Here is a 23,373-nt window from a genome sequence, read left to right as displayed (position 1 = left end):
TTTAATCACGTTGCTTCCCTTTTAAGCTCTCAATTCAAAATTCATCGATTATTTGGGCGCGATGGAAGCAACCATCACTGTAGAGAGCAAGTACAGTGTCGAGAAGACGCGGATTCGACTTGAACGTCCGTTTGTTCTCTGGCACATCCATTTTGTTCCACACCAACGGCGGAGATCCGGCAAAAACTGGCCTTATACCTCGGTGGGTCCATTAATGAAGGTGATCAGGATGCTGACAGTGCTGCCGATTTCAAGAGGCACTGGTGTATCAAAGATTGTCTCCGGAAGAGCTCTAGCTAGTTCGACATCCTTGGTGGCGCCATTTGGAGCAAAGGGCTCATGAGCCGAACGACAGTTGTTACCCTTAAAACAGCTATTCCCCGCATTACTTGAGTTGATGGTGATCCGTAAGATGATGTTGTCGGTACTGTCGGTACTAAAAAAAGCTGTCAGTAATTCCATTATATATATTCGATCTTACTTACATTTATACATATAAATATGTATGCAGAAGGCATGCATATGTTGTGTAGCTGTTGACGGTCTTTTGGGTATTTATGAATTGAATTTATTAATAATTTGAATCGTTGAACGAGCGCAATGGAAAAGCAGGAGGTCCTGGGAAACGTGGCCAATGTGGTCAGGGCCCTGATCCCATCAGCTAAGCCGCCGGTCGAGCTGCGGTCCATCGTCGAAGATTACATGGAGATCGAGGGTGAGACGATACCCTTTCGCAGGCTGGGCCACTCGAATGACCAAGAGCTGCTTAAGGATACGAATCAGTTCAACTCTGGCGGTGTTTGACAATGACGGCGGTCCGGCTTCTGATGATTTGGATCCTTATTCTGTGGTTGGTTGTGGTACTTATTGCAGTAAGTAAATCTCTAGAAAATGTTCGTGGGCTGCGTACCATACGCAAGTATAACGCCAGCACAGAACACTTTGTGATTCCATATCGGCAATCAGGCGTTCATCACAGTATATTGTCGCTATCCAACAAGCTGACAATTTACAAACAGATCTTAGCACCAAACTGGAAGTATGGGTGCCAAATCTGGGGCTTGGCATGCGACAGCCAAATCAAAAGGATCCAGGCTATTCAAAATAAGGTAGCAAGACTTATCACCGGCTGCGAGTGGTTTGTTCGAGACCTGAAACTCGCAACGGTATTTGACGAAATAAACCAGCCCTCGAGCAGATACCATGACAGGCTGGAGCGCCACAGAAATCGGCTGGCCAGCGCTCTAAACAGATCTCGCCCACCAAGGAGGCTCAATAGAAGGCAACCGCGGGATCTCATTACCCGATCTCCTTTGACAAGGGTCAGCAGAAGCTGACGCTTATCTTAAATCCTATTTGTTATATGTGATTGTTATGTAATTGTAGTAAAATTACTGTAAATTTAAAAAAGCTAACTATAGTTAGCCGGCGAGCCCAAATGGGCTGAATTAATAGATAAGAAGGACACAAAGGGGCTTCAAGACTTCCCCGTATACCTTAATAAATAAATTAATAATAAAAACTTGCGTATGGTACGCATGCCAAGCCCCAGATTTGGCACCCATACTTCCAGTTTGGTGCTAAGATCTGTTTGTAAATTGTCAGCTTGTTGGATAGCAACAATATACTGTGATGAACGCCTGATTGCCGATATGGAATCACTAAGTGTTCTGTGCTAGCGTTATACTTGCGTATGGTACGCAAGCCCACGAACATTTTCTAGAGATTTACTTACTGCAATAAGTACCACAACCAAGCACAGAATATGGATCCAAATCAGCAGAAGCAGGTCCGCCGTTATTGCCAAACACAGCCAGAGTATTGGCAGCCGGATTATTGCCAGCAGCAGCAGCACAACCGTCAGCGGGATCAAGAAATAAGGAAAGCAGCTAAGCGCGAGAAGCAGGCTAAAGCAGATCTAACGGACATCATAATCCAAGAGCTGTTGGAGGAGTCATCCATAGAACAGTAGAATACATCGATTATGATAAAAACCCACTCCTTTTCCTTGGTCAGACAATCATACAAATCATAAATTTGGTGGGACGAACGCACAAACTCTAGCCGTTGAGCTAGCCGTTGCACTTAGTAGCGAGCAAAAATAGAAAAAATCGGTTCTTTACATCAGGCTTGGCTTGGCTTGACACAAGCTGGTCGCGGGGACCTTGTCGTCGTGCTGCAATGTTATAGAATATTTTCACAAATTCTGAAAAGAAAAGGAGAGGGGAGTTCAATATAGTATTTATTTGTTGTGTACGATGTCACTATGTGTACTATTAACTGTGATGCAGAATGTTTTCCCGCATGTGAGTGTTGGCCCCAGAAGCCGCAGAGTTGCGTTCTAGAGAAGTCACCTAATAAGTTTGGAACCCGAGTCTAAAACCAAAAGGAAATCCCAAGACCTGCTATGCAACCAGGATGGAACTGCAAAAAAGCCCGTAATTAATATCCCACTGAACACCCAGTTGGAACACAAGTCCCTACTCACCACCCATTAGCCCACAACCCCACTCATTGCACCATTAGGCTGCACACGTAACGGAACGGTGGCAACAATCTACAGTCCCTTGCCTATTGTCATTTTATGGTTGTCAACGAGCAAAAAATGTATCAACCAGGACGTGTAATTCATTTACAATTTCACTCTGGCAACGAAACAAAGAACCAGGAGTTCCTCTTCACATTAACTCGATCTTTCAATCGGCCGAACCGCGTGCGCTATGATTTATTTAATTGTCAGCGCTTGAATGACGTCATTACAAGGCGTGGGGTGTGGGGCGTGGCAAGGTGGTTGGCTGTCGACAGGCTGCCCCCGGCATTAGTTTAACGCCAGATAGGAGGGCCACATCCATTCGACATATAGACAAACACGCGGGCCGCCAAAAAGCCGTAACCGCCGACTTTCCGCTTCGACTTGCAACACTTTAATCGCAACTCACAATGAATTTAACAGAACTGAATTTCAAAAAAAGATTCTTACCCAGAGAATTTTAAGCGTAAAATGATTGAAAATGAATTTTATCGAAACTGATTGGCAGGTCGAAAAAAATTGAAATTTTGGTCCACACGAATACACGTTTTAACGTTAACGTTTTATTAGAACTGTAATTTTATTTATTTATTTATTATTTGTAAGAATTTTGAATAATATTTTGTCTGATGTGTGTTCCGACTGTCCCAAGTTACGACTGAGGTTCGAAAAACGGAATTGCTAGCTGTATACTTGTACGGCAAACCCCACGCCAACTAGATCGAAAAAAGTTAGATTTGATCAAAACGACGCCGGCGGATTCGCATCCTGGGAAACATCCTTCTGTTAGGTGGGTACGCCACCATGTTTTCCTTTGCCGTTGGCGGTGTGGTAAGTTCATCATATTAAATTAAATATTAATATTCAGCTTACTTAAATTTCTAATAATAAGCATATCGATTTCCAAAGCTTTGTATGTGTCACATTTGTTTAAAAGTTTGAAACAGCTAAAAATAAGCCATGTTTGTCTGTCCGTCCGTATCTCGGGATCTGAGGCACTCTACAGGCTAGAAAGCTATAAGATAAGGTTGCCACACCCCGATCCGAATAACTCCCAAATCAGGAAAACAGCATCTGCTTTGCCCTTGGCTCTGGAACTATAAAAGGAACTATAAAGGTTCAGATTAGACATACAGATCGTAGAGACGCAAGTTTGTTGAGCCATGATGCCACGCCCACTCTAACGCCCACAAGCCGCCAAAAACTGGCACGCCAACACTTTTAAACAATTTTAAAATTTTTATGATTTTAATTCCCAATATCTATCGATATAAATAATAAAATTTCGCGTTTGCATTTTCACTCGCTCAGTAACGGGTATCTCTTGCTCTACTTGTGCTTTAAATACCAAGTAATTGCTTTCTTGACCGTTTTTAAGTTTCTTCCAATTTGGATTTGTGGGTTGGTTAGAATGAAATCAATTTGCACATCTCTAGCGGTTCCTTAGCAGAGACTCAAACCAGTGTTCATAACTTTGATGTTAATTTGAAAACATGGAAGAGTAAAGAGTATTTAGAGCGATTTTAAAATATTTACTCATTTTATAAATCTCATGTTACAATATTTATTGTATGTAAGTATTATCATTTCATTGACTTCCATAAAATTAGAAATCTAATTATGTAGAATTCGCATGATTCAATGATCAATATTGCGATTATGAGTGCTATTGGTGAGTGCTATTGTCGCTACGGATTTATTTTTATTATCGCGTCTTCAGTCGTTTCTTCAGCTCGGGTTTGGATTTTTTGGAATAACACTATATTCCTGCTTTATTAGTGTTGTCTTGGTCTGTAACAATCTTTTTAATCACGTTGCTTCCCTTTTAAGCTCTCAATTCAAAATTCATCGATTATTTGGGCGCGATGGAAGCAACCATCACTGTAGAGAGCAAGTACAGTGTCGAGAAGACGCGGATTCGACTTGAACGTCCGTTTGTTCTCTGGCACATCCATTTTGTTCCACACCAACGGCGGAGATCCGGCAAAAACTGGCCTTATACCTCGGTGGGTCCATTAATGAAGGTGATCAGGATGCTGACAGTGCTGCCGATTTCAAGAGGCACTGGTGTATCAAAGATTGTCTCCGGAAGAGCTCTAGCTAGTTCGACATCCTTGGTGGCGCCATTTGGAGCAAAGGGCTCATGAGCCGAACGACAGTTGTTACCCTTAAAACAGCTATTCCCCGCATTACTTGAGTTGATGGTGATCCGTAAGATGATGTTGTCGGTACTGTCGGTACTAAAAAAAGCTGTCAGTAATTCCATTATATATATTCGATCTTACTTACATTTATACATATAAATATGTATGCAGAAGGCATGCATATGTTGTGTAGCTGTTGACGGTCTTTTGGGTATTTATGAATTGAATTTATTAATAATTTGAATCGTTGAACGAGCGCAATGGAAAAGCAGGAGGTCCTGGGAAACGTGGCCAATGTGGTCAGGGCCCTGATCCCATCAGCTAAGCCGCCGGTCGAGCTGCGGTCCATCGTCGAAGATTACATGGAGATCGAGGGTGAGACGATACCCTTTCGCAGGCTGGGCCACTCGAATGACCAAGAGCTGCTTAAGGATACGAATCAGTTCAACTCTGGCGGTGTTTGACAATGACGGCGGTCCGGCTTCTGCTAATTTGGATCCTTATTCTGTGGTTGGTTGTGGTACTTATTGCAGTAAGTAAATCTCTAGAAAATGTTCGTGGGCTGCGTACCATACGCAAGTATAACGCCAGCACAGAACACTTTGTGATTCCATATCGGCAATCAGGCGTTCATCACAGAATATTGTCGCTATCCAACAAGCTGACAATTTACAAACAGATCTTAGCACCAAACTGGAAGTATGGGTGCCAAATCTGGGGCTTGGCATGCGACAGCCAAATCAAAAGGATCCAGGCTATTCAAAATAAGGTAGCAAGACTTATCACCGGCTGCGAGTGGTTTGTTCGAGACCTGAAACTCGCAACGGTATTTGACGAAATAAACCAGCCCTCGAGCAGATACCATGACAGGCTGGAGCGCCACAGAAATCGGCTGGCCAGCGCTCTAAACAGATCTCGCCCACCAAGGAGGCTCAATAGAAGGCAACCGCGGGATCTCATTACCCGATCTCCTTTGACAAGGGTCAGCAGAAGCTGACGCTTATCTTAAATCCTATTTGTTATATGTGATTGTTATGTAATTGTAGTAAAATTACTGTAAATTTAAAAAAGCTAACTATAGTTAGCAGGCGAGCCCAAATGGGCTGAATTAATAGATAAGAAGGACACAAAGGGGCTTCAAGACTTCCCCGTATACCTTAATAAATAAATTAATAATAAAAACTTGCGTATGGTACGCATGCCAAGCCCCAGATTTGGCACCCATACTTCCAGTTTGGTGCTAAGATCTGTTTGTAAATTGTCAGCTTGTTGGATAGCGACAATATACTGTGATGAACGCCTGATTGCCGATATGGAATCACTAAGTGTTCTGTGCTAGCGTTATACTTGCGTATGGTACGCAAGCCCACGAACATTTTCTAGAGATTTACTTACTGCAATAAGTACCACAACCAAGCACAGAATATGGATCCAAATCAGCAGAAGCAGGTCCGCCGTTATTGCCAAACACAGCCAGAGTATTGGCAGCCGGATTATTGCCAGCAGCAGCAGCACAACCGTCAGCGGGATCAAGAAATAAGGAAAGCAGCTAAGCGCGAGAAGCAGGCTAAAGCAGATCTAACGGACATCATAATCCAAGAGCTGTTGGAGGAGTCATCCATAGAACAGTAGAATACATCGATTATGATAAAAACCCACTCCTTTTCCTTGGTCAGACAATCATACAAATCATAAATTTGGTGGGACGAACGCACAAACTCTAGCCGTTGAGCTAGCCGTTGCACTTAGTAGCGAGCAAAAATAGAAAAAATCGGTTCTTTACATCAGGCTTGGCTTGGCTTGACACAAGCTGGTCGCGGGGACCTTGTCGTCGTGCTGCAATGTTATAGAATATTTTCACAAATTCTGAAAAGAAAAGGAGAGGGGAGTTCAATATAGTATTTATTTGTTGTGTACGATGTCACTATGTGTACTATTAACTGTGATGCAGAATGTTTTCCCGCATGTGAGTGTTGGCCCCAGAAGCCGCAGAGTTGCGTTCTAGAGAAGTCACCTAATAAGTTTGGAACCCGAGTCTAAAACCAAAAGGAAATCCCAAGACCTGCTATGCAACCAGGATGGAACTGCAAAAAAGCCCGTAATTAATATCCCACTGAACACCCAGTTGGAACACAAGTCCCTACTCACCACCCATTAGCCCACAACCCCACTCATTGCACCATTAGGCTGCACACGTAACGGAACGGTGGCAACAATCTACAGTCCCTTGCCTATTGTCATTTTATGGTTGTCAACGAGCAAAAAATGTATCAACCAGGACGTGTAATTCATTTACAATTTCACTCTGGCAACGAAACAAAGAACCAGGAGTTCCTCTTCACATTAACTCGATCTTTCAATCGGCCGAACCGCGTGCGCTATGATTTATTTAATTGTCAGCGCTTGAATGACGTCATTACAAGGCGTGGGGTGTGGGGCGTGGCAAGGTGGTTGGCTGTCGACAGGCTGCCCCCGGCATTAGTTTAACGCCAGATAGGAGGGCCACATCCATTCGACATATAGACAAACACGCGGGCCGCCAAAAAGCCGTAACCGCCGACTTTCCGCTTCGACTTGCAACACTTTAATCGCAACTCACAATGAATTTAACAGAACTGAATTTCAAAAAAAGATTCTTACCCAGAGAATTTTAAGCGTAAAATGATTGAAAATGAATTTTATCGAAACTGATTGGCAGGTCGAAAAAAATTGAAATTTTGGTCCACACGAATACACGTTTTAACGTTAACGTTTTATTAGAACTGTAATTTTATTTATTTATTTATTATTTGTAAGAATTTTGAATAATATTTTGTCTGATGTGTGTTCCGACTGTCCCAAGTTACGACTGAGGTTCGAAAAACGGAATTGCTAGCTGTATACTTGTACGGCAAACCCCACGCCAACTAGATCGAAAAAAGTTAGATTTGATCAAAACGACGCCGGCGGATTCGCATCCTGGGAAACATCCTTCTGTTAGGTGGGTACGCCACCATGTTTTCCTTTGCCGTTGGCGGTGTGGTAAGTTCATCATATTAAATTAAATATTAATATTCAGCTTATTTAAATTTCTAATAATAAGCATATCGATTTCCAAAGCTTTGTATGTGTCACATTTGTTTAAAAGTTTGAAACAGCTAAAAATAAGCCATGTTTGTCTGTCCGTCCGTATCTCGGGATCTGAGGCACTCTACAGGCTAGAAAGCTATAAGATAAGGTTGCCACACCCCGATCCAAATAACTCCCAAATCAGGAAAACAGCATCTGCTTTGCCCTTGGCTCTGGAACTATAAAAGGAACTATAAAGGTTCAGATTAGACATACAGATCGTAGAGACGCAAGTTTGTTGAGCCATGATGCCACGCCCACTCTAACGCCCACAAGCCGCCAAAAACTGGCACGCCAACACTTTTAAACAATTTTAAAATTTTTATGATTTTAATTCCCAATATCTATCGATATAAATAATAAAATTTCGCGTTTGCATTTTCACTCGCTCAGTAACGGGTATCTCTTGCTCTACTTGTGCTTTAAGTGCCGTTTTTAAGTTTCTTCCAATTTGGATTTGTGGGTTGGTTAGAATGAAATCAATTTGCACATCTCTAGCGGTTCCTTAGCAGAGACTCAAACCAGTGTTCATAACTTTGATGTTAATTTGAAAACATGGAAGAGTAAAGAGTATTTAGAGCGCTTTTAAAATATTTACTCATTTTGTAAATCTCATGTTAGCATATTTATTGTATGTAAGTATTATCATTTCATTGACTTCCATAAAATTAGAAATCTAATTATGTAGAATTCGCATGATTCAATGATCAATATTGCGATTATGAGTGCTATTGGTGAGTAAAGTACATAATAATTAAAATGAGTAGCAATTCACTTTAAATTAAATTAATATCATTAGAAATGTATATTTACAATAAATACCAAATGAACTCTGAACGAACCAGTACATTTAAACGCCAATCGGCCGTTTATTCAACTTCAAAAAGATAACGTTTTCACATCACTAGGAAGTTCTGATAAGTCATATATGACTACATTTTTCGTTTATTTTTGACTGTTGAAAAACAAGACAGAAGTAATTGAAATGCCGGTGAGTAAAATACAATGAGGTATGCAGCTGCAGATGGACAGTTTCCTAACATTAAACGCATTAAGCCCTTAACCCGCCCATTTGTTTACATGGTTCGCACAGCCCTTTCACTCGGAAATAGAGGATTTCCAAGCCTCGGTGGGGAATATGGCCCTTCTACCATTACGCACCCAAGTCCGAGGACCAGCGCCCACTGTTGATATTCCCAACGACATCATCGATGAGTCACTCTACTTCTGGAAATCGAACATTTTCTTCCGCACTTACGAAGTTAAGGTTGGTGTGACTGGACAAAGAAATAAGCACAGCGATAAAGCGAGGCGATATTCTAATTTTAAAGTGAAGATACATCAAGAAGACGGCACAGCTTGTTAAATATTTCGAAACAATGAAGTCAATTTTATAATGCTAAAGCCAAGTGCGTTATCTCACCGCCTTTATTTGTAGAAATATGTCGTTACAATCAGCCTGATAAGAGTGCAGTTATTTGTTTATTTTTTAGTAATATCCACTTGTTATATGTTGTTCCAAGAGTTGGCTATTTCTATAAAATGAAATGATTTTTTTTGTAATTTTTTAAATAAGCTTTGAAAGTTTGGATTTTTTTTTTAAATGTTCAATAATGTCTAAGCCTTGTCAATTATGATATAATACTTAGAATATTGCTGCTATGTATAAACTTTTAAACTTACTTTTAAAAAAACCCCTATTCCATACTTTCCATGTATATCTAATCGCAGTCGGAGGTGGACAGGGTGCTTATATACATAACGCTCTACATCACGGAATGTTTGAAGCGATTGGCCCGCTGCACAAGCAAGTTGCAGGGTCAGCAGGAGCTCTATACGTTGGCCATCTCGCGGTTCGATATACCCGGAGATGCGGGATTCCCCCTGAACGGAATCTACACCAAGCCCGAGGATCCGGAGCTGATGCGTCAGTACTTCCTACAGTTGCGCCAGGAAACCGGTAACAGATTGCTGGAAAAGGTCTTCGATACTCCGGATGGAAAGCCGAGCAAGTGGTGGATATGCTTTGCCAAGAAGAAGTTCATGGAGAAGAGTCTTTCGGGACCGGGAATGTAGAAGACTCACTTATATACTGCCACCAAAATTTACGAATAAACTGCTTTGAATGTATTAAATTCGTTGTGCATTTTATTTTTTACATTGTAAGCGAACTTAGTGTAAAACATTGTTGGCTGAAGGCTAGTTAATACTCTATATATATTTATAAAATCGATGAATAGTATTTATTACATATGGCTTTAACGATCATTTGCAGGCTCTCACACAATCAAAGCCTCATTGGTTTGGTAATCAATTATTAAAATGGGTTATAGCTGCAGATCATGTTTTTGCTTTATGCCTCCTTTTCGTTTTTGTGCCAAATAAACGTTTCTTTATACATACAAACAAATGCACAGCTTAAAACTATCAACAAAATAATAAAAAAAAATTGTGGAAAAATACACAAATTAATCTTACAACAGAACAGGACAACGCATTCACATAGTTCCGCGGAATGACAGCATTATTTATGTACAAAAAAGATACTTGCTAGCGCTCTAAGCCTACTTAAACTCCTTGACGATCTCCACGATGCTCTGGTAGGTGCCAGTGACGATGCCCAGCACGGCCACCGTCAGGATGAGGATGTTTTTGATGTAGGACCACACACCCAGTGCCTTGGGCACCTGCGCCCGCGTCACGAAGTCGATCAGTACCGGAATCACAAAGGCCAGACAGGTTGAGCACAGTGCTCCGATCAGCGAGATGAACAGATTGAGCTTGGGAACGACCAGCGCAACGCCAACTGGGGAAAAGCGCATATCAAAATATATTCTGAATAGCGTAAAACTATAGCTATGATCATTTAAAACAGATTATACTACATTATCATCGATATGGGATAATAATCCCATATAGTGATTCCATTTCCTATTGCATATTTCAAAATTTGTTTAATTTACAACCCACTTACATGTCATCATCACCATGAAGAAGCGGAGGCACACCTGCGAGGTAATGGGATACTTTTGAGAGCAGTTACTAGACCTCTTTAGTGGGGGCCACAAAATCTTAATCATCACAAAGAACTGGATGGGGTAGCCCAGGAAAACGCCCAAGGCGGCGATAACTTTCACCACCTGCGAGAAGCTGCAATTAAATAAATTAATAATATCAATAAGCGTTTACTTGCTAAACAGGCAATTGGAAAATTATTATCCTTAACTGGTGATTCTACTTACACTTCCTCCACCACAAGATTTAGGGTTATGCTGCCGGCGACCTCCTCGCCCCATCGCATATAGCTCACGAATCCGGTGAAGATGAACAGGGCCGTGGTAAAGAACATCGTGGAGTTGAGCACTCCAAACCGGGTGCTGAATTTCTCCGGTCGGCGCATCGAGTTCCGGAGCGGCAGGATGAGGGCGATGCCCTCGTAGGAGAACAGAGCGGTACCAAAGAACAGGGCCAACTGAGCTCCGCCAGTGAAGAGGTGCCTGTCGCCAACGGACGGCATGGGTCCATCCGAGAAGGCTATGGTCAGGGTGGCAATCAAGCCGAAGAGCAGCGCCACATTGGCGAACAGCGACACGGGCGAGATGTACTTCAGGTTGGTCATCAGCGAGGGAATCATCGCCGGTAGCAGGGTGATCAGCATCACCATGCTCATGCTGATATCGATGCCGTTCTGCTGGAGGACCTGGTGCAGATTTTCCGTGATGAAGACAAAGTAGATGGCGCAGAAGCCAAACTGCGTGACGAAGAGAAACATTTCGACGATCAGCTTCATCACGCGCGACATTTTCCGCAGTGGGCGTGGCCCGTGCTCGAAGCACTTCTCCACTGTTTCCGGATAGTCGAGAAAGTCCACTCCGGGCGTGCGCTCCACAGCCAGCACGGAACCACGGATCAGCATGCGCTCGCAGTGGACGCACATCACCGCAATGATGGGCAGCAGGATGGTGGCTCCTGCCAATCCGCCGTTCTTGAAGCAATCGCCCATGGCGAAGAGTCCGGCGCCCACGCTGCCCTTGAAGAGATGCGTGGCCGCCTCGAGTTCGCTGGTCTCATGGCCGCGCCTGCGCACCGGGTCTCCATTTTCGGGATCGCCGCCTTTCTCCGTCACATTATTCGTGAAGCGCTCCGGATTCTTCTCCAGGCTCTTATCATTCTGTCTTCCGTTTATTTCCAGTGTTCTTCCCATTTCGCCGGCTGCTTCGATCGCCTTTTGATCGCTCTGCTGCTGCTGCTGCTGCTGTGGATTAAATAGAATATTTGAAGAAGTCCAGAAAAGCTTTAACGGTACTTGCGTTCTCGCGGGAAAAAGAGCGTTGAAGTACAGTTAGGTCTCTCTTTGGCATTATCTTAATCTTTGTTTAAGCCTTAACCCCAGGTAACCCCACATACATAAGTAGAAAAGAAATTATATCTTCTTGATAGTAATAAACAAATAAATATTTAAATAACTTCAACTCTTCTCCTATAAGATTTAAGCCTAGCAAGTGGCACTTAGGAAAAAATAATTTTTTAAAGAAGTTCTTCCAGATAAAAAGTATTGTAAATAATAGCAAAAGTGTTCGAAATTGAAATTCGTGGCAATAAAAACGCTGACACATATCAAATAGTTTTACTATTGTCTACATGCTAATTAATTCGAATAAAATACTGAATGCCAATTAAATACGCTCAATTCATTATAATTCACATCGCTTTTGACCAGTTCACATCAATGTCAAAGCTCATAATATCAACACACATTTTATTGCTTCCACGGCGGAATTTTGTGATTTGCAGAAATTAGCATAGTGACATTGGTTTTAAATTATTTTCTTTAACACCACAAGTAGCAGAACAATCAGTAGGTGCTACGAAAATCAAGACCCTGATAATACTAAAGTTCACTTAATTTTGTCTGGTTTATAATTTACGAGCTTTAAACCAAATTAGAATATCCATTGTTGTGGCGCGCACTGGAAATAAAAACTAATTACTGTCGCGCTCGCAGGGGTGAGTACACAAAACACTTTCAAAAACCGGAAAGTAAAAAAAAAAAAAAATATATACTTAATCCGCCAAGGCCACAGCACTTAATTATGTACATATCCAGAATGAGCACTATGATGCACTTCCTTCTCTTATGATCATTAGACACAGATTATTGGTGAAGATTTAGCAGCAAGCGTTATTCTCACCTAACAACACTGATCAGCAGTACGTATTGAATATGTCGAATATCTAATTTATTCACTCGATCGGCGATGATCACCTCTTGCTCGCTGTGAGTACGAGAACGAGATCAAGTGTATCGAGTGTTTCTGTGAATCGCCGGAATCGCACGAAATGTAGGACCGCTCACGGCAAGAACTCAAACCAGACTCAATGCTCGAGTTGGCCAACAGCGGCGAAAAGCGAAAATTGCAAAAGGCAAAAGTCGGAAGGCAGAAATGAAACAAAACTATATATAAATAAAGAGCGGCGTCTGTCTGTGTGAGCGATGCAAAAAGCGCATATCGTTTAACCCCCTGCACTCGCCACAAACTAAAATACCACCCACTTCATGGTTTAAAAAAAAATATTAATATAAATATGGCATAAGTGCATGCTCAACAAAAGTGCATTAAATAAATACCGAAATCTTAATTCAGATATTTTATCAACTTAATTACTCGCTGTATTGACTAACTGTGAAATTATTTTGGTTAAGTCAGATAGTAAGGGGTTAAAATGCGTGGGAGATCGGGAGTGGGAGTGTTGGAGGTCAAGTCCGATCCTAAAATCGATAACGGTTTTCTAAGCGATCTTTCCACCTGGGTTGGCTGACTCAAGGTGTTTACAAATCACTTTCCCTCGAGATCTTGTCACTTTTCTGTGGAATTTTCTGTGGAAATTTTCTGTGGGGGAAATGCATTGTGCTTATGGCAGATAGAATATAAATATATAAACCTATTTAATATATATACAGCGCGCAATCACTCATCGATAAAAGATATGACTAAGAAATCGATAAAGACTAAGAATATTTCACAACAAAGTTTATTGCACTTTAATAAATAAAACATTCCAGCTTTGTCATAGATCAATTCGAATTAGGAGAAAAACGAAACCAAATAAAGGGGATATAACATGCTAATTAATTGAATTAAGTATTGTTTCTAATTCAATTACATTTATTAATTGCCTTACCAGGAAATATATATGTATGTATATCCCCTCTTCTATACGTTAATTATACTATCGATATACTTTCTCGACTTTTAGCATTGTCTAAGTACTTTTTTTTTAATTTATCTGATTTAAAACATTCTGCTCTAAATTGCAATTATATGTATATGGTCGTCATGCGAGTTAGTTAATTTATTTACTATTTACCTTCGGATCTACAATCACATGAAACGTGAGTGGAGATTGTTTAGAAATTAAATCCATATTGTTTTCCTGCACCGAAGTAATTATCTGTAACTAAGTGTACTTAAATTACAATAAATGAGCAACGTAGTTTAAGTACTAGCTTAAATTTGTTCAGTAGTTGAGTTTATGGCTGGCAATATTTTTTCTAAAGGACAGGCATTCCAAATGTACAAAAAGTGGTACAGAAAACTCATCGTATTTTGTTCATATTCGTGTTTGCTTATGACGACGTACATATTTATGGGCAGCAAAAATGTTGTCATTCATCATTCAAAGTTAGTTAATTTATTTATTTGCTCGCTGTTCGCAGTGCGACTGTATCTTAAGAGTAAAATGTTGGCATCGTAACGCCGATTGCGTCACGACATTGGGCACTGATATTGATATATTTTTATAAAGGTGGATGGTTTTTTACCGGCAGGAAGTGGTTCGATCAGGTTCAAGGATCCGGCCGCATTCCGGAATTCGGTTCTCGGTGCGGTTTTACACGGCACGTGCCCAGCGCATCGAATTCTTGGGCGTATCATGAATAATTTACAGATATTCCGTAGTCTGTATGAGAACGTAAGGCGGACTGCATTCGTGATCGTTACACCTTTACCTTAACCCCCTGAAGCCCCCATGGTATTTGCAATTGGAAGACGCACGGAAATTTACCGCCTTGATTGAAGAAGCGCCAGTTAAATGAATTGCACGGAATCAAAGTTCTCCGGTCGGTTGCTGCATCTCACTTCTTCCAATCTTCCAATCAACCAGACGATCGATCGATGTTGACGGAATCCAGCAATTGGATTATATAAGAGGTACGAAAAACAAATGCATAACAAGCAGCAGTGTCGCTTGAGGGGAATAAATATTTGCCAGATATTAACGAAATCATACAACACTATTATTAAAGTCAATATTTTAGGAAGTTTGATTACTTCTTTATTAAATTCGATTCGATTCCTCTTGTGTCATGTTTTTTTCCCCCACTATTAGTATCTCTCTTTTAAATGATCATATGATCTTAAAAATATATGTCTAATGTACCACCGCCATGCATATCCAACGACATTGCCTGCAGTTCCATTCATCGTTTGAGTTGAAGGTTTGAACGGTTTCGATTAGATTGATTTGGTTCGGATCGGATTAGATTAGTGTAATTCCCATACGGGGAGGTAGATATGATTCCCGGTATGGCTCTTAACCAGTTTGCGCCAGATGAAAGCGAAAGTCCGCAAACGTATGTATGTGATATCTATCAGAATATAATATATCGTTTCTTCAGAAACGGGGTCAATGTCAAAACTAATTTAACGTATAATTGCGAACTTATTTTCGCTGCCAGCTTAATACGGTTTCAAGCAACCTGTTCCACGATCTTATCAGTATTCGGCTAATTTATTTTATAACTGTGGCGGTAAAGAGCCGCAGATGATTTGTGATTCAGCATATTAATTGTGGCACGCAAGTCATTGGAATTGGTTAGCTGGATACATTGAGAAGCGCAGAGAAGGGCGTTGTCATCATGATATCAATATTCCGCGCCTTTTTCACTCGACTGCACATTCCTCTCATATTGAAAATCCATTTAAATTATAAAAGTATTGTTAGTCTTTTCCGTTGAGCAGTCGAAGCCCCAAAAACACATCTGTCAAGTTCTTGTCATGTTGCGATGACGTCAAAACGAACGTCGCATTGTTTATTCTCACTTAATATCTATTAAAAAAATAATCAATTATAGTAGGTAAAATGCGCTACACGCTTACTAAGACACAAAAGAAGGCACTTACGTATAAATAAATATATATAAATGGGCGTTTTTGTTGTTGATGGTAAATTCGCAAGCATATTGTGTTTTTATGTAAATAATTAAGGATTAAGAGTGGGTACATTTTAAATTGCTTCAAAATGTTTTTGTGATACGCTGACCATATTGCTAAAATAAATGTTGTTAAATGTTTGCCTTTGTTTTTCTCATTATCTTTAAAGCTTTATATCATTGAGGTTTGGTATATCATTTCGCTTTGATAAATATGATCCTCTGCCACTCCTGTATTGTTCGTATAAGGCATCCCAACTGATTTGGCATCTCAAAAACTAGGAGATCGTTAATCGTTGTGTTTCTCCTAAAATCCATTTTTGGTAGTCGTCTCCTGTTTTAATATTTCTTACATTTCGCGCCGGAGTCCTGAGTCCGTTGTTAATATTATTTGGGAATTTTGGCGTTTATAAAAATGAGTAGTTCAGCCAAAATATTTTTGTAACTAATATGTTGATTTGGTTGATCCTTTGAGTTTTATATTGCTTGATCTCGTAATGATCTGTTCTTGAAGGACTCCGGCTATTTTCTTTTTCAGCTATGTTGATGACGACTGGATGGGGATCTTTAGTTATCCATGTTGCCCTCAATTGTTGGTTAATTCTCAGTGCACCTCTTCCTCCCCGAAGTGCTTGACAATTTGCTTTAGGCTTTCGTAGGAGCCAGTGAAGAAGCCAAGCAAAGCCATCACTAGAATGACTAAGTTTTTCACGCAAATCCAGATGCCTGGTCCTTTGTTCAGCACGCTCCTTGAGATCAACTCGATGACTGGTGGAAACACCAGGGCCAACGCCGTTGAGCATAGTGCGCCTATCAGCGATATGAATAGTCCCAGGCCCGGAACCATTTCCGCGATGGCAACTGCAGGAGAACCTTGTCAGTTTTTCCTGTTTTAAAGGTGGACCCACATGCCGGATACTTACGAGTCACCAGGACCATGAAAGTGCGGAAACCGAGCTCTCCAAGCAGTGATCGTCCTTCGATGCCGCACATTTGCTTGGCACTTGGCCACATAATCTGGATGGCCACAAAGAACTGCAGTGGATAACCGAGAAGTACTCCAACGGACACCATCAGTTTGACCGCCTGGGCCAGTCTGTGGATGACGAAGGATCTCATAGAATCGTGCGATATACCATAGGCGTCATAGCCAAGACTGCCCCACTCACATGGTATCGCCCAGATTGAGGGTCAAGCTTCCTCCGACCTGCTCGCCCCACTTCATGTAGCCCACTGATCCAGCGAACATGAACATGACGGAGACGAGGAACATGCCCACATTGAGCACACCCAATGGTCGCTCGAACTGGTGTGGCTTTCGCATGGCGTTCTTCAGCGGCATCACTAAGGCAATGCCTTCGAAGGCAAAGATGGCGGTGCCGAAGAAGAGAGCCACCTGGGAGCCATTCGTCCAGAGGGCGCGTTCCTCCACCTCCGGCAGTCCGTCCTTGAGGGCATAGTACAACGTTATGGCCAGTCCCAGGATCATGCAAACATTGGCGAACATAGAGACGGGGGTCAGCCACTTAAGGTTCGTGATTAGTGAACTGAGTAGAACGGGTACGAAGGCCAGCAGCATCACCAGATGGACGTCCATGTCGATATCGTAGGCTTGCAGGATCTTTGGAAAAGGCAATCCAAGACTCCATCATCAGTTTACTTCTCTCTCCTCCTATCGCAAACAAAACTCACCTGCTTCAGATTCGTGCTGATGAATACAAAGTATATGCAACAAAAGCCCAACTGGGTCACACAAATGAATATGTCCACCAGACGGCCCATCGTTCGGGACCAGCCCCTCAACTTTGACGGACCATTCTCGAAGCACTGCTCCACTGTCTGGGCATAGTCCGCACATACGCTATCGCCCTTGAGATCGCGCATCTTCTTGGAGCAGGTCACTAGGACATGTTGGCAGTGGATGGACACCACTGCTATGACCACAGTCAGGAGTGGGGCCACCAGGAGACCTCCGTTCTTGAAGGCATCTCCCATGGCGAACAGACCAGGCCCAATATTGCCCTTGAATAGGTGCACGATGGTCTCCAGATAGCTTGAATTACAGGAACATAGATCATCTTGGGGCTTGGGGTTCGTTTATGGAGGAGCTGGGTTAGGTCTTGTCCACTGATGGGTTGGTAATAACTCTGTTAGTCTTTTTCAATTGGGAGGGCTTTAGTTGGGATCACGGTTAGTAGGTTTTAATCGGTGGTAAATTTGTTTAAAGCTGGGATTCAGGTTCGTTACAGGTTGAATGGCAGATATATAGGTTATGGGGTTATAGGTTTCGGGAATTAACTGGATATTCGGGTTGTTTGATGATGCTTTACATTTTTTGTTGTTCCTTGGAGAGGGATATCGTCGGGATTTTTGTTAGTTGGTACTGAGGAAACCCGTTTAAAGCTGGGATTATTGGGGCTTATCGATGATAGCTTTTGATACAGGATCGTGAATTAGTGCTGGTAAAAGGTACAAGGCTATTATTTCGAAGCTGGGAGTCATGGCAGGTTAGTTGGTTAAAGCAGGATTTCAGGCTGAATTGAGGAAATGCTGGGTGTTGGTACAGGTACTTAAGTGGAAGTTAGGATAAAGCTCTTTTAACGGTTAGTAGGATTGACGCTTTAGTAAATGGTATTATAATTCGCAGGTTTCTGGTTGGGTTGGGTGTTTTTAGGTTGGTTACAGGAAGCAGGCAGTTAGATCGAGGAATTTCCACAAGCAGTCATACCTTGTAGGCGGATGATACTCCGCATCGTGATCCTGTTCCTTCGTGACCTTGGCACCTGCTGCACCTCCACCTGCCGTTTCACCCGTGGATCCTCCCTCCACAGTTTCCTGTCTCGGAACTGTTGCTGTCTGATTTTTCTCTAGTTGAACTGGCGCCTTTCGGTTTAATAATACGTATTTCATTGGTGGCAAGAAGCAGAAAAATAAGAACAAAAGCTTACAGTTAAATTAAAAGTATGCATCGAAATAATCGCCTTTTTCCACGAATGCTTGAAACGCAAACCTCTCAAGTGTTTCCGCCTGTCAATCTCCATGTTTAAGTTCATAGACGGAGATCTTATCTCGGGGGAATCACTGATCAAGTCGTGAAAATATATAGAATACCACGTAGCCTAACATAGTGGCCACTGTAATAAATTGAATAGGGGATTTCCATGCCAGGGCGACAGATGGAAAAGTTCTCCCCATATGAGTGATAAGAATGCCAACGATTCATTCGGGTTAGTCCAATGGCCATAAATATGGTCACAAACTAAATCAAAGCCAATTAAACGGATTCATAAAAGCCCAATACAAAGCAAATTAAATGCCATCTATATCTTTATCTATATATAGTGTCGGCCAGATAAGTGGCCTTTCGATGACACCCGAACGACTGCCAAACAGAGCAATAGACCCACCGATATCTATATCTATAGCACGTGTCTGTCTCGAGCGTCGGAGTTCAATGGGTCTAATTGAAATTTGTAGACAATCTCGGAAAGTAGTTAACATTGTTATAAAATATATTGACTCCTGTTAAGGGCGTTGTTCAACTTTGAAGTATTCGGGAAAATAATAAATTACTCAAACGAATTACTCACTACTCGTTAAGAATTTACAAAATTTGACTAATTTATTAAATTATCTATCAATCCGTGCCGTGCAATTGGATCCCATCACGTTTACTCACAAAAGTTATTCATCGCAAGAGTCACCATGGACACGTATTGGAAAAAACCACGTTCATTCACAACATTTAAATCGCGATCGATGCATTACTATCAGTGAATTATGACAGCAATATTGAACATATGATACATTGATCAAGATGGATGACTGCATGACTTATTGGCCACTTTGTCAGTTGGACACATGATGTTGTGGAAAGTGTTGGAGTGTTTTTCAATACCCGTTGCCAGCTACCTAATGTATATATGCTATATTTTGTGTATATCTATGAAGTGGTCCAAGTGAATCTCAAGTGCCGTAAATAATGAGCTACCTATCGACAAACTGATTTTGCTTTCGCTGCGAATCATTTAGGCCTCGTTTAGATTATCGTCGTCTCACATGTGGTATACGCAATCTACTGGAGGACATGGCGCCCCTGACGTATACGCGATATTCAACAGGGTGCTCTGCGCAACTGTAGTACATAGCTAGCATGACGCCTTGTGTATATCTAGACACCAATTTCGTTGCTTATCGGCAGTTAAAAGTAGTTAAAGCCAAGTATAAATTGTTATTATCGTGCACTAGCTAGAAGGTAGTAAGTATGTGAATAAAAGGAAAAATAACAACGCAAGACATACAAGAGTATGCTCGATAATAAATTAATATAGAAAGTAGGGTATTCAGGCAGTCGCCTTTCAAAATTTTGGGTGGCTTGCAAGTAACGGAAGTATAGAGGTAGGCCATGGGTTGGGTAAGGGGGACGATACCATTACCCTTGAATCGCTTCCACTTTAATCTAGACCAGACATTTACCGTGGAAAAGCGGACGGGCATGCCGTCAATTGATGACAGATAACACCAGATAGTCTCCCAGCAATCTCAAGTGCGTGGTATGGTCCACCCGCGAAACCCCACTCTGGACGACCCCCCTCTTCACCCATGGATGGCGGCACACATTGGCAAACTGTCAACAGAGATATTATTTATGTGCGGTCTCATTTCCCTTATGCTTTTTTTTTAGATTTTGTCATTTTTGTACTCTTTGCTTCTTGAATTGAGCAATGTCTTCGAGTGGAAAATTTTCAACCGCCGATGGTGCGTGGGGTTCTGGTGGTCTGGTCGCGCTGTCGAGGGTTCACTGCACTTGGAGGCAACACAACAAAAAATTGTTTAATTTCTCCTTTATTAATGTTGCCGGAAATCTGGCAAGCTCAAAGGGAATCTTGATTGGCTTTTATTGGCACAGCTTTTGTTCGCCATACAAATGCATTTGGAAAAATGAATTTCGAGATATGTGAGCTTCACTTTTGGGACAGCGAAAGTTGTAGTTTGTCTTAGGAGATTTGCATTTTTACAAATTTGCAAATTATTCTTTAAATTCTTTCTAAATTTTTAAGTTTTTAAACTTTAAATTTTAAGTGTCTATAATGATTTTTGAAATATTTGTTTATATTTCTGAATCCAATGAAGCCTACTGATCGTTTAGCTAAGTGTATAAAAGTAAAATAGCGATTGAAGTCTGGGCAGAACAAGTTCTGACCTTGATCAAGCAAATGCATAAAAGTGTGTGATTTTCCATTTTTCATCATTTGCATTTTCAAATTGCATAAAAAAAAATAAATAAATAAACACCTCAGGCGTAACTGGGCAAAATGCATGGGTGTCTCATCTAGGAGGGGTTTTTGCAACCATAAATTCTTGGTAATCTTTCAGTGGAGATAAGTGCCAGCAAATCCATAAATTCAATCCACCAGATAAGCAGGAATTTCGCACTAATCAATGAACTCGTTTAGCGGAAGTGGATGCCAATATTGAAGCCTAATGGCCATAAAAACCAAGTCATATGGGGTATATCTGAATTTATTGGATTCATTGAAGTTATTAACTCAATAAAATAGGGAAGAAGCCTTGAAAACAATTGATCATCCTTATTTTAGTCCCATTTGTTTATATAATATTTAAAAAAAAAACTTTTTTTTTGTAAATATATGCTTAACTGTTATTTCCTTTGTGTTTTTAATATTTTTTATAATACATAAATAATTAACACTGGTAGTTACACTTCCGCCTAATTCATAATGCTCTGATGTTTATACAATTATTTGCATACTTAATTTCAATGGTAAATTGCTGTTATTAACCAGCCCCCTTCTAAATAAACTCCGTTACACCCCTGGATTTTGGCCAAGAAAAATGCAACAGCTGTACTAAAATATTTGTTGCTTTTTTCTTTGTATGACTTTACACTTGAATTTCATTGGTTTTGCCAAAAGAAGTTGTCTGTGTTTATGTTTTTTTTTTTTTTTGTTTCTTGCTTTGAATTTGAGTTTTTGTTGTTGTTTGACAACCGGCAAAATTAACTCGTTTTTTGTTGTGCGTCGTTATTATTTCTCTTTTTCGGCCCTTTCGTCTTTTGGGTTTCACTTTTTGCGTTTTGGGTTTTCTTTTTTTTTAGGCATGTGTCTTAAATTTAACGATTGCATTTTAATTACACACCTCGGCATCCATGTTGTTGCTGTAGCTCTCGATGTTGTTCTTGTCCCAGAAGTCGGTCAAAAAAGTAAGCAAAACAAACGAAGCAAAAAAAATCAACAACAAAATACAGAAAACACACACGTAATTCGCCTGTTCTTGATCTTAATGATTTATTTTCGTAGCCTGCATTTGGCCACCGATCTAATTTTCGTCTTGGTTTTCTGAGGATGCGGATGCGAATGGTTAGAATCCGATTCAGCGATTTGTAGCCTTTGGCGATCTGTGTTCACTGTGTGTTAATCGCTCCACGAAAAATTCAAGACTGACGACCGGCGACAATCGTTTGGTTATTCGGACGGCCAGCGAGTGGGAGTGAGATGGATAGGAGTACACTCGCAGAAAAGCCCGCATTATTATCTTTTTTTTTATTTATTATTATCTTTTTTTTATTTAAATTGAAGAACAAATTAATATAGCAAAATTAATTTTTTTTGCCCATATATGCATTTATTTCTGTGTTACCTAGTTTAAATAGTTTCATTTAATTACATAAGTCCCTTATTTTATTTTCAACTGATTCGGTAAGATTTAAAATAAAAAATCTTAGTCCAGGCTTCTAACTTTATTTGGCCAATCCCTTAGAATTCATTTTAAAATATTTATATTCGGGGTTTCAAGTGTAAAAAATAAAAGAGAGCATCTCCTCCAAAACGATTCTCACGCTCGATCTCGCTCACTCCTTCACTGGCTCATTACAAAAAATTCGACAGATGAGAGTGCAAGAGAGATAGCCGACTAACAGGTTGTCGATCAGCTGTTATAATTAAATTGCAGAGTGCGCATAGCGCCCCACAGGTGGCGCTGCCACAAATGATGAAGTCAATTAATGAATGAAATAAGTTAGTTGAAAGATAACAAACTCGAAACATTGCGGGTTAATCAGGTACCACGAATACCGTATGTTCTTAAGCAATTAAGCAACGATGATAAGATTTTGCTATTCTACAAACTATAAATTATAATTTCAGAAATAAAAATGGTTAATTTATCCAGGCATTTAGTTTTAGTTTTTTTTTGCCAGCAGTCTAACCATCTTCCGGTTATGGACCGTTGAATTTGTGTTTTATTATTATTGATTTGTATAAAAATAAATTAAAGCAAACGGCTATGGCGGTGGGAGAATAAAGAATTACAGTAATAAATGCGCACAGCAAAAAATAATTTGGTTCGCTAAAAACATT

At 40.8% G+C, this 23,373-nt stretch overlaps 3 protein-coding genes and 2 long non-coding RNA genes across 9 annotated transcripts; 1 reads left to right on the top strand and 4 right to left on the bottom strand.

Annotated features, from left to right (window-relative positions):
• Positions 1-1,815: 1,815 nt before the first annotated feature.
• Positions 1,816-3,336, bottom strand: LOC116802123. Its single transcript, XR_004362492.1, has 3 exons — positions 2,981-3,336; positions 2,000-2,206; positions 1,816-1,942 (listed from the first exon to the last, which is right to left on the bottom strand). It is a non-coding gene; the product is annotated as an uncharacterized LOC116802123 (long non-coding RNA).
• A 2,813-nt stretch (positions 3,337-6,149) lies between these two features.
• On the bottom strand, positions 6,150-7,670 carry LOC116802124. The gene is made up of 3 exons (XR_004362493.1): positions 7,315-7,670; positions 6,334-6,540; positions 6,150-6,276 (listed from the first exon to the last, which is right to left on the bottom strand). It is a non-coding gene; the product is annotated as an uncharacterized LOC116802124 (long non-coding RNA).
• Positions 7,671-8,668: 998 nt separating this feature from the next.
• On the top strand, positions 8,669-9,917 carry LOC6618031 (actin-related protein 2/3 complex subunit 3). 2 transcript variants are annotated; one of them, XM_002042303.2, is made up of 3 exons: positions 8,669-8,773; positions 8,876-9,049; positions 9,514-9,917. In XM_002042303.2, the coding sequence occupies exons 1-3, from the start codon at positions 8,768-8,770 to the stop codon at positions 9,856-9,858; spliced, it is 525 nt and encodes a 174-aa protein (XP_002042339.2). In that variant the 5' UTR covers positions 8,669-8,767; the 3' UTR covers positions 9,859-9,917. The 2 variants fall into 2 exon arrangements, with proteins under 2 accessions (XP_002042339.2, XP_032580452.1); XM_032724561.1 differs by having other exon boundaries at positions 8,690-8,792.
• Positions 9,913-22,236, bottom strand: LOC6618030 (proton-coupled amino acid transporter 4). 4 transcript variants are annotated; one of them, XM_032724558.1, is made up of 4 exons: positions 22,154-22,236; positions 11,025-12,037; positions 10,757-10,932; positions 9,913-10,588 (listed from the first exon to the last, which is right to left on the bottom strand). In XM_032724558.1, exons 1-4 carry the CDS (start codon positions 22,163-22,165, stop codon positions 10,347-10,349), a joined length of 1,443 nt encoding a protein of 480 aa, XP_032580449.1. In that variant the 5' UTR covers positions 22,166-22,236; the 3' UTR covers positions 9,913-10,346. The 4 variants fall into 4 exon arrangements, with proteins under 4 accessions (XP_032580449.1, XP_032580450.1, XP_032580451.1 ...); XM_032724559.1 differs by having other exon boundaries at positions 11,025-12,034; positions 22,154-22,231; XM_032724560.1 differs by lacking the exon at positions 22,154-22,236 and adding an exon at positions 12,975-13,163.
• LOC6618029 (proton-coupled amino acid transporter 1) lies at positions 15,832-22,236 on the bottom strand. The gene is made up of 6 exons (XM_002042301.2): positions 22,154-22,236; positions 18,723-18,877; positions 17,687-18,047; positions 17,164-17,615; positions 16,918-17,090; positions 15,832-16,855 (listed from the first exon to the last, which is right to left on the bottom strand). Exons 1-6 carry the CDS (start codon positions 22,163-22,165, stop codon positions 16,599-16,601), a joined length of 1,410 nt encoding a protein of 469 aa, XP_002042337.1. The 5' UTR covers positions 22,166-22,236; the 3' UTR covers positions 15,832-16,598.
• Positions 22,237-23,373: the final 1,137 nt, after the last annotated feature.

This window comes from Drosophila sechellia, chromosome X (genome assembly GCF_004382195.2).
Source record: "Drosophila sechellia strain sech25 chromosome X, ASM438219v1, whole genome shotgun sequence".
NCBI lineage: Eukaryota > Metazoa > Arthropoda > Insecta > Diptera > Drosophilidae > Drosophila > Drosophila sechellia.
Note: the sequence above shows the minus strand (reverse complement) of the source record. Positions and strands in the feature narration are given on the sequence as shown.

Coding starts and splice junctions, on each gene's coding strand:
- LOC6618031 (XM_002042303.2), top strand. Junction 9,050..9,513: donor TCCGCACTTACGAAGTTAAG/GTTGGTGTGACT, acceptor ATCTAATCGCAG/TCGGAGGTGGACAGGGTGCT.
- LOC6618029 (XM_002042301.2), bottom strand. Junction 18,048..18,722: donor GAGTATCATCCGCCTACAAG/GTATGACTGCTT, acceptor CTGTAATTCAAG/CTATCTGGAGACCATCGTGC. Junction 17,616..17,686: donor TCAGCACGAATCTGAAGCAG/GTGAGTTTTGTT, acceptor CCTTTTCCAAAG/ATCCTGCAAGCCTACGATAT.
- LOC6618030 (XM_032724558.1), bottom strand. Junction 10,933..11,024: donor AATCTTGTGGTGGAGGAAGT/GTAAGTAGAATC, acceptor ATTTAATTGCAG/CTTCTCGCAGGTGGTGAAAG. Junction 10,589..10,756: donor CTTCATGGTGATGATGACAT/GTAAGTGGGTTG, acceptor GCTTTTCCCCAG/TTGGCGTTGCGCTGGTCGTT.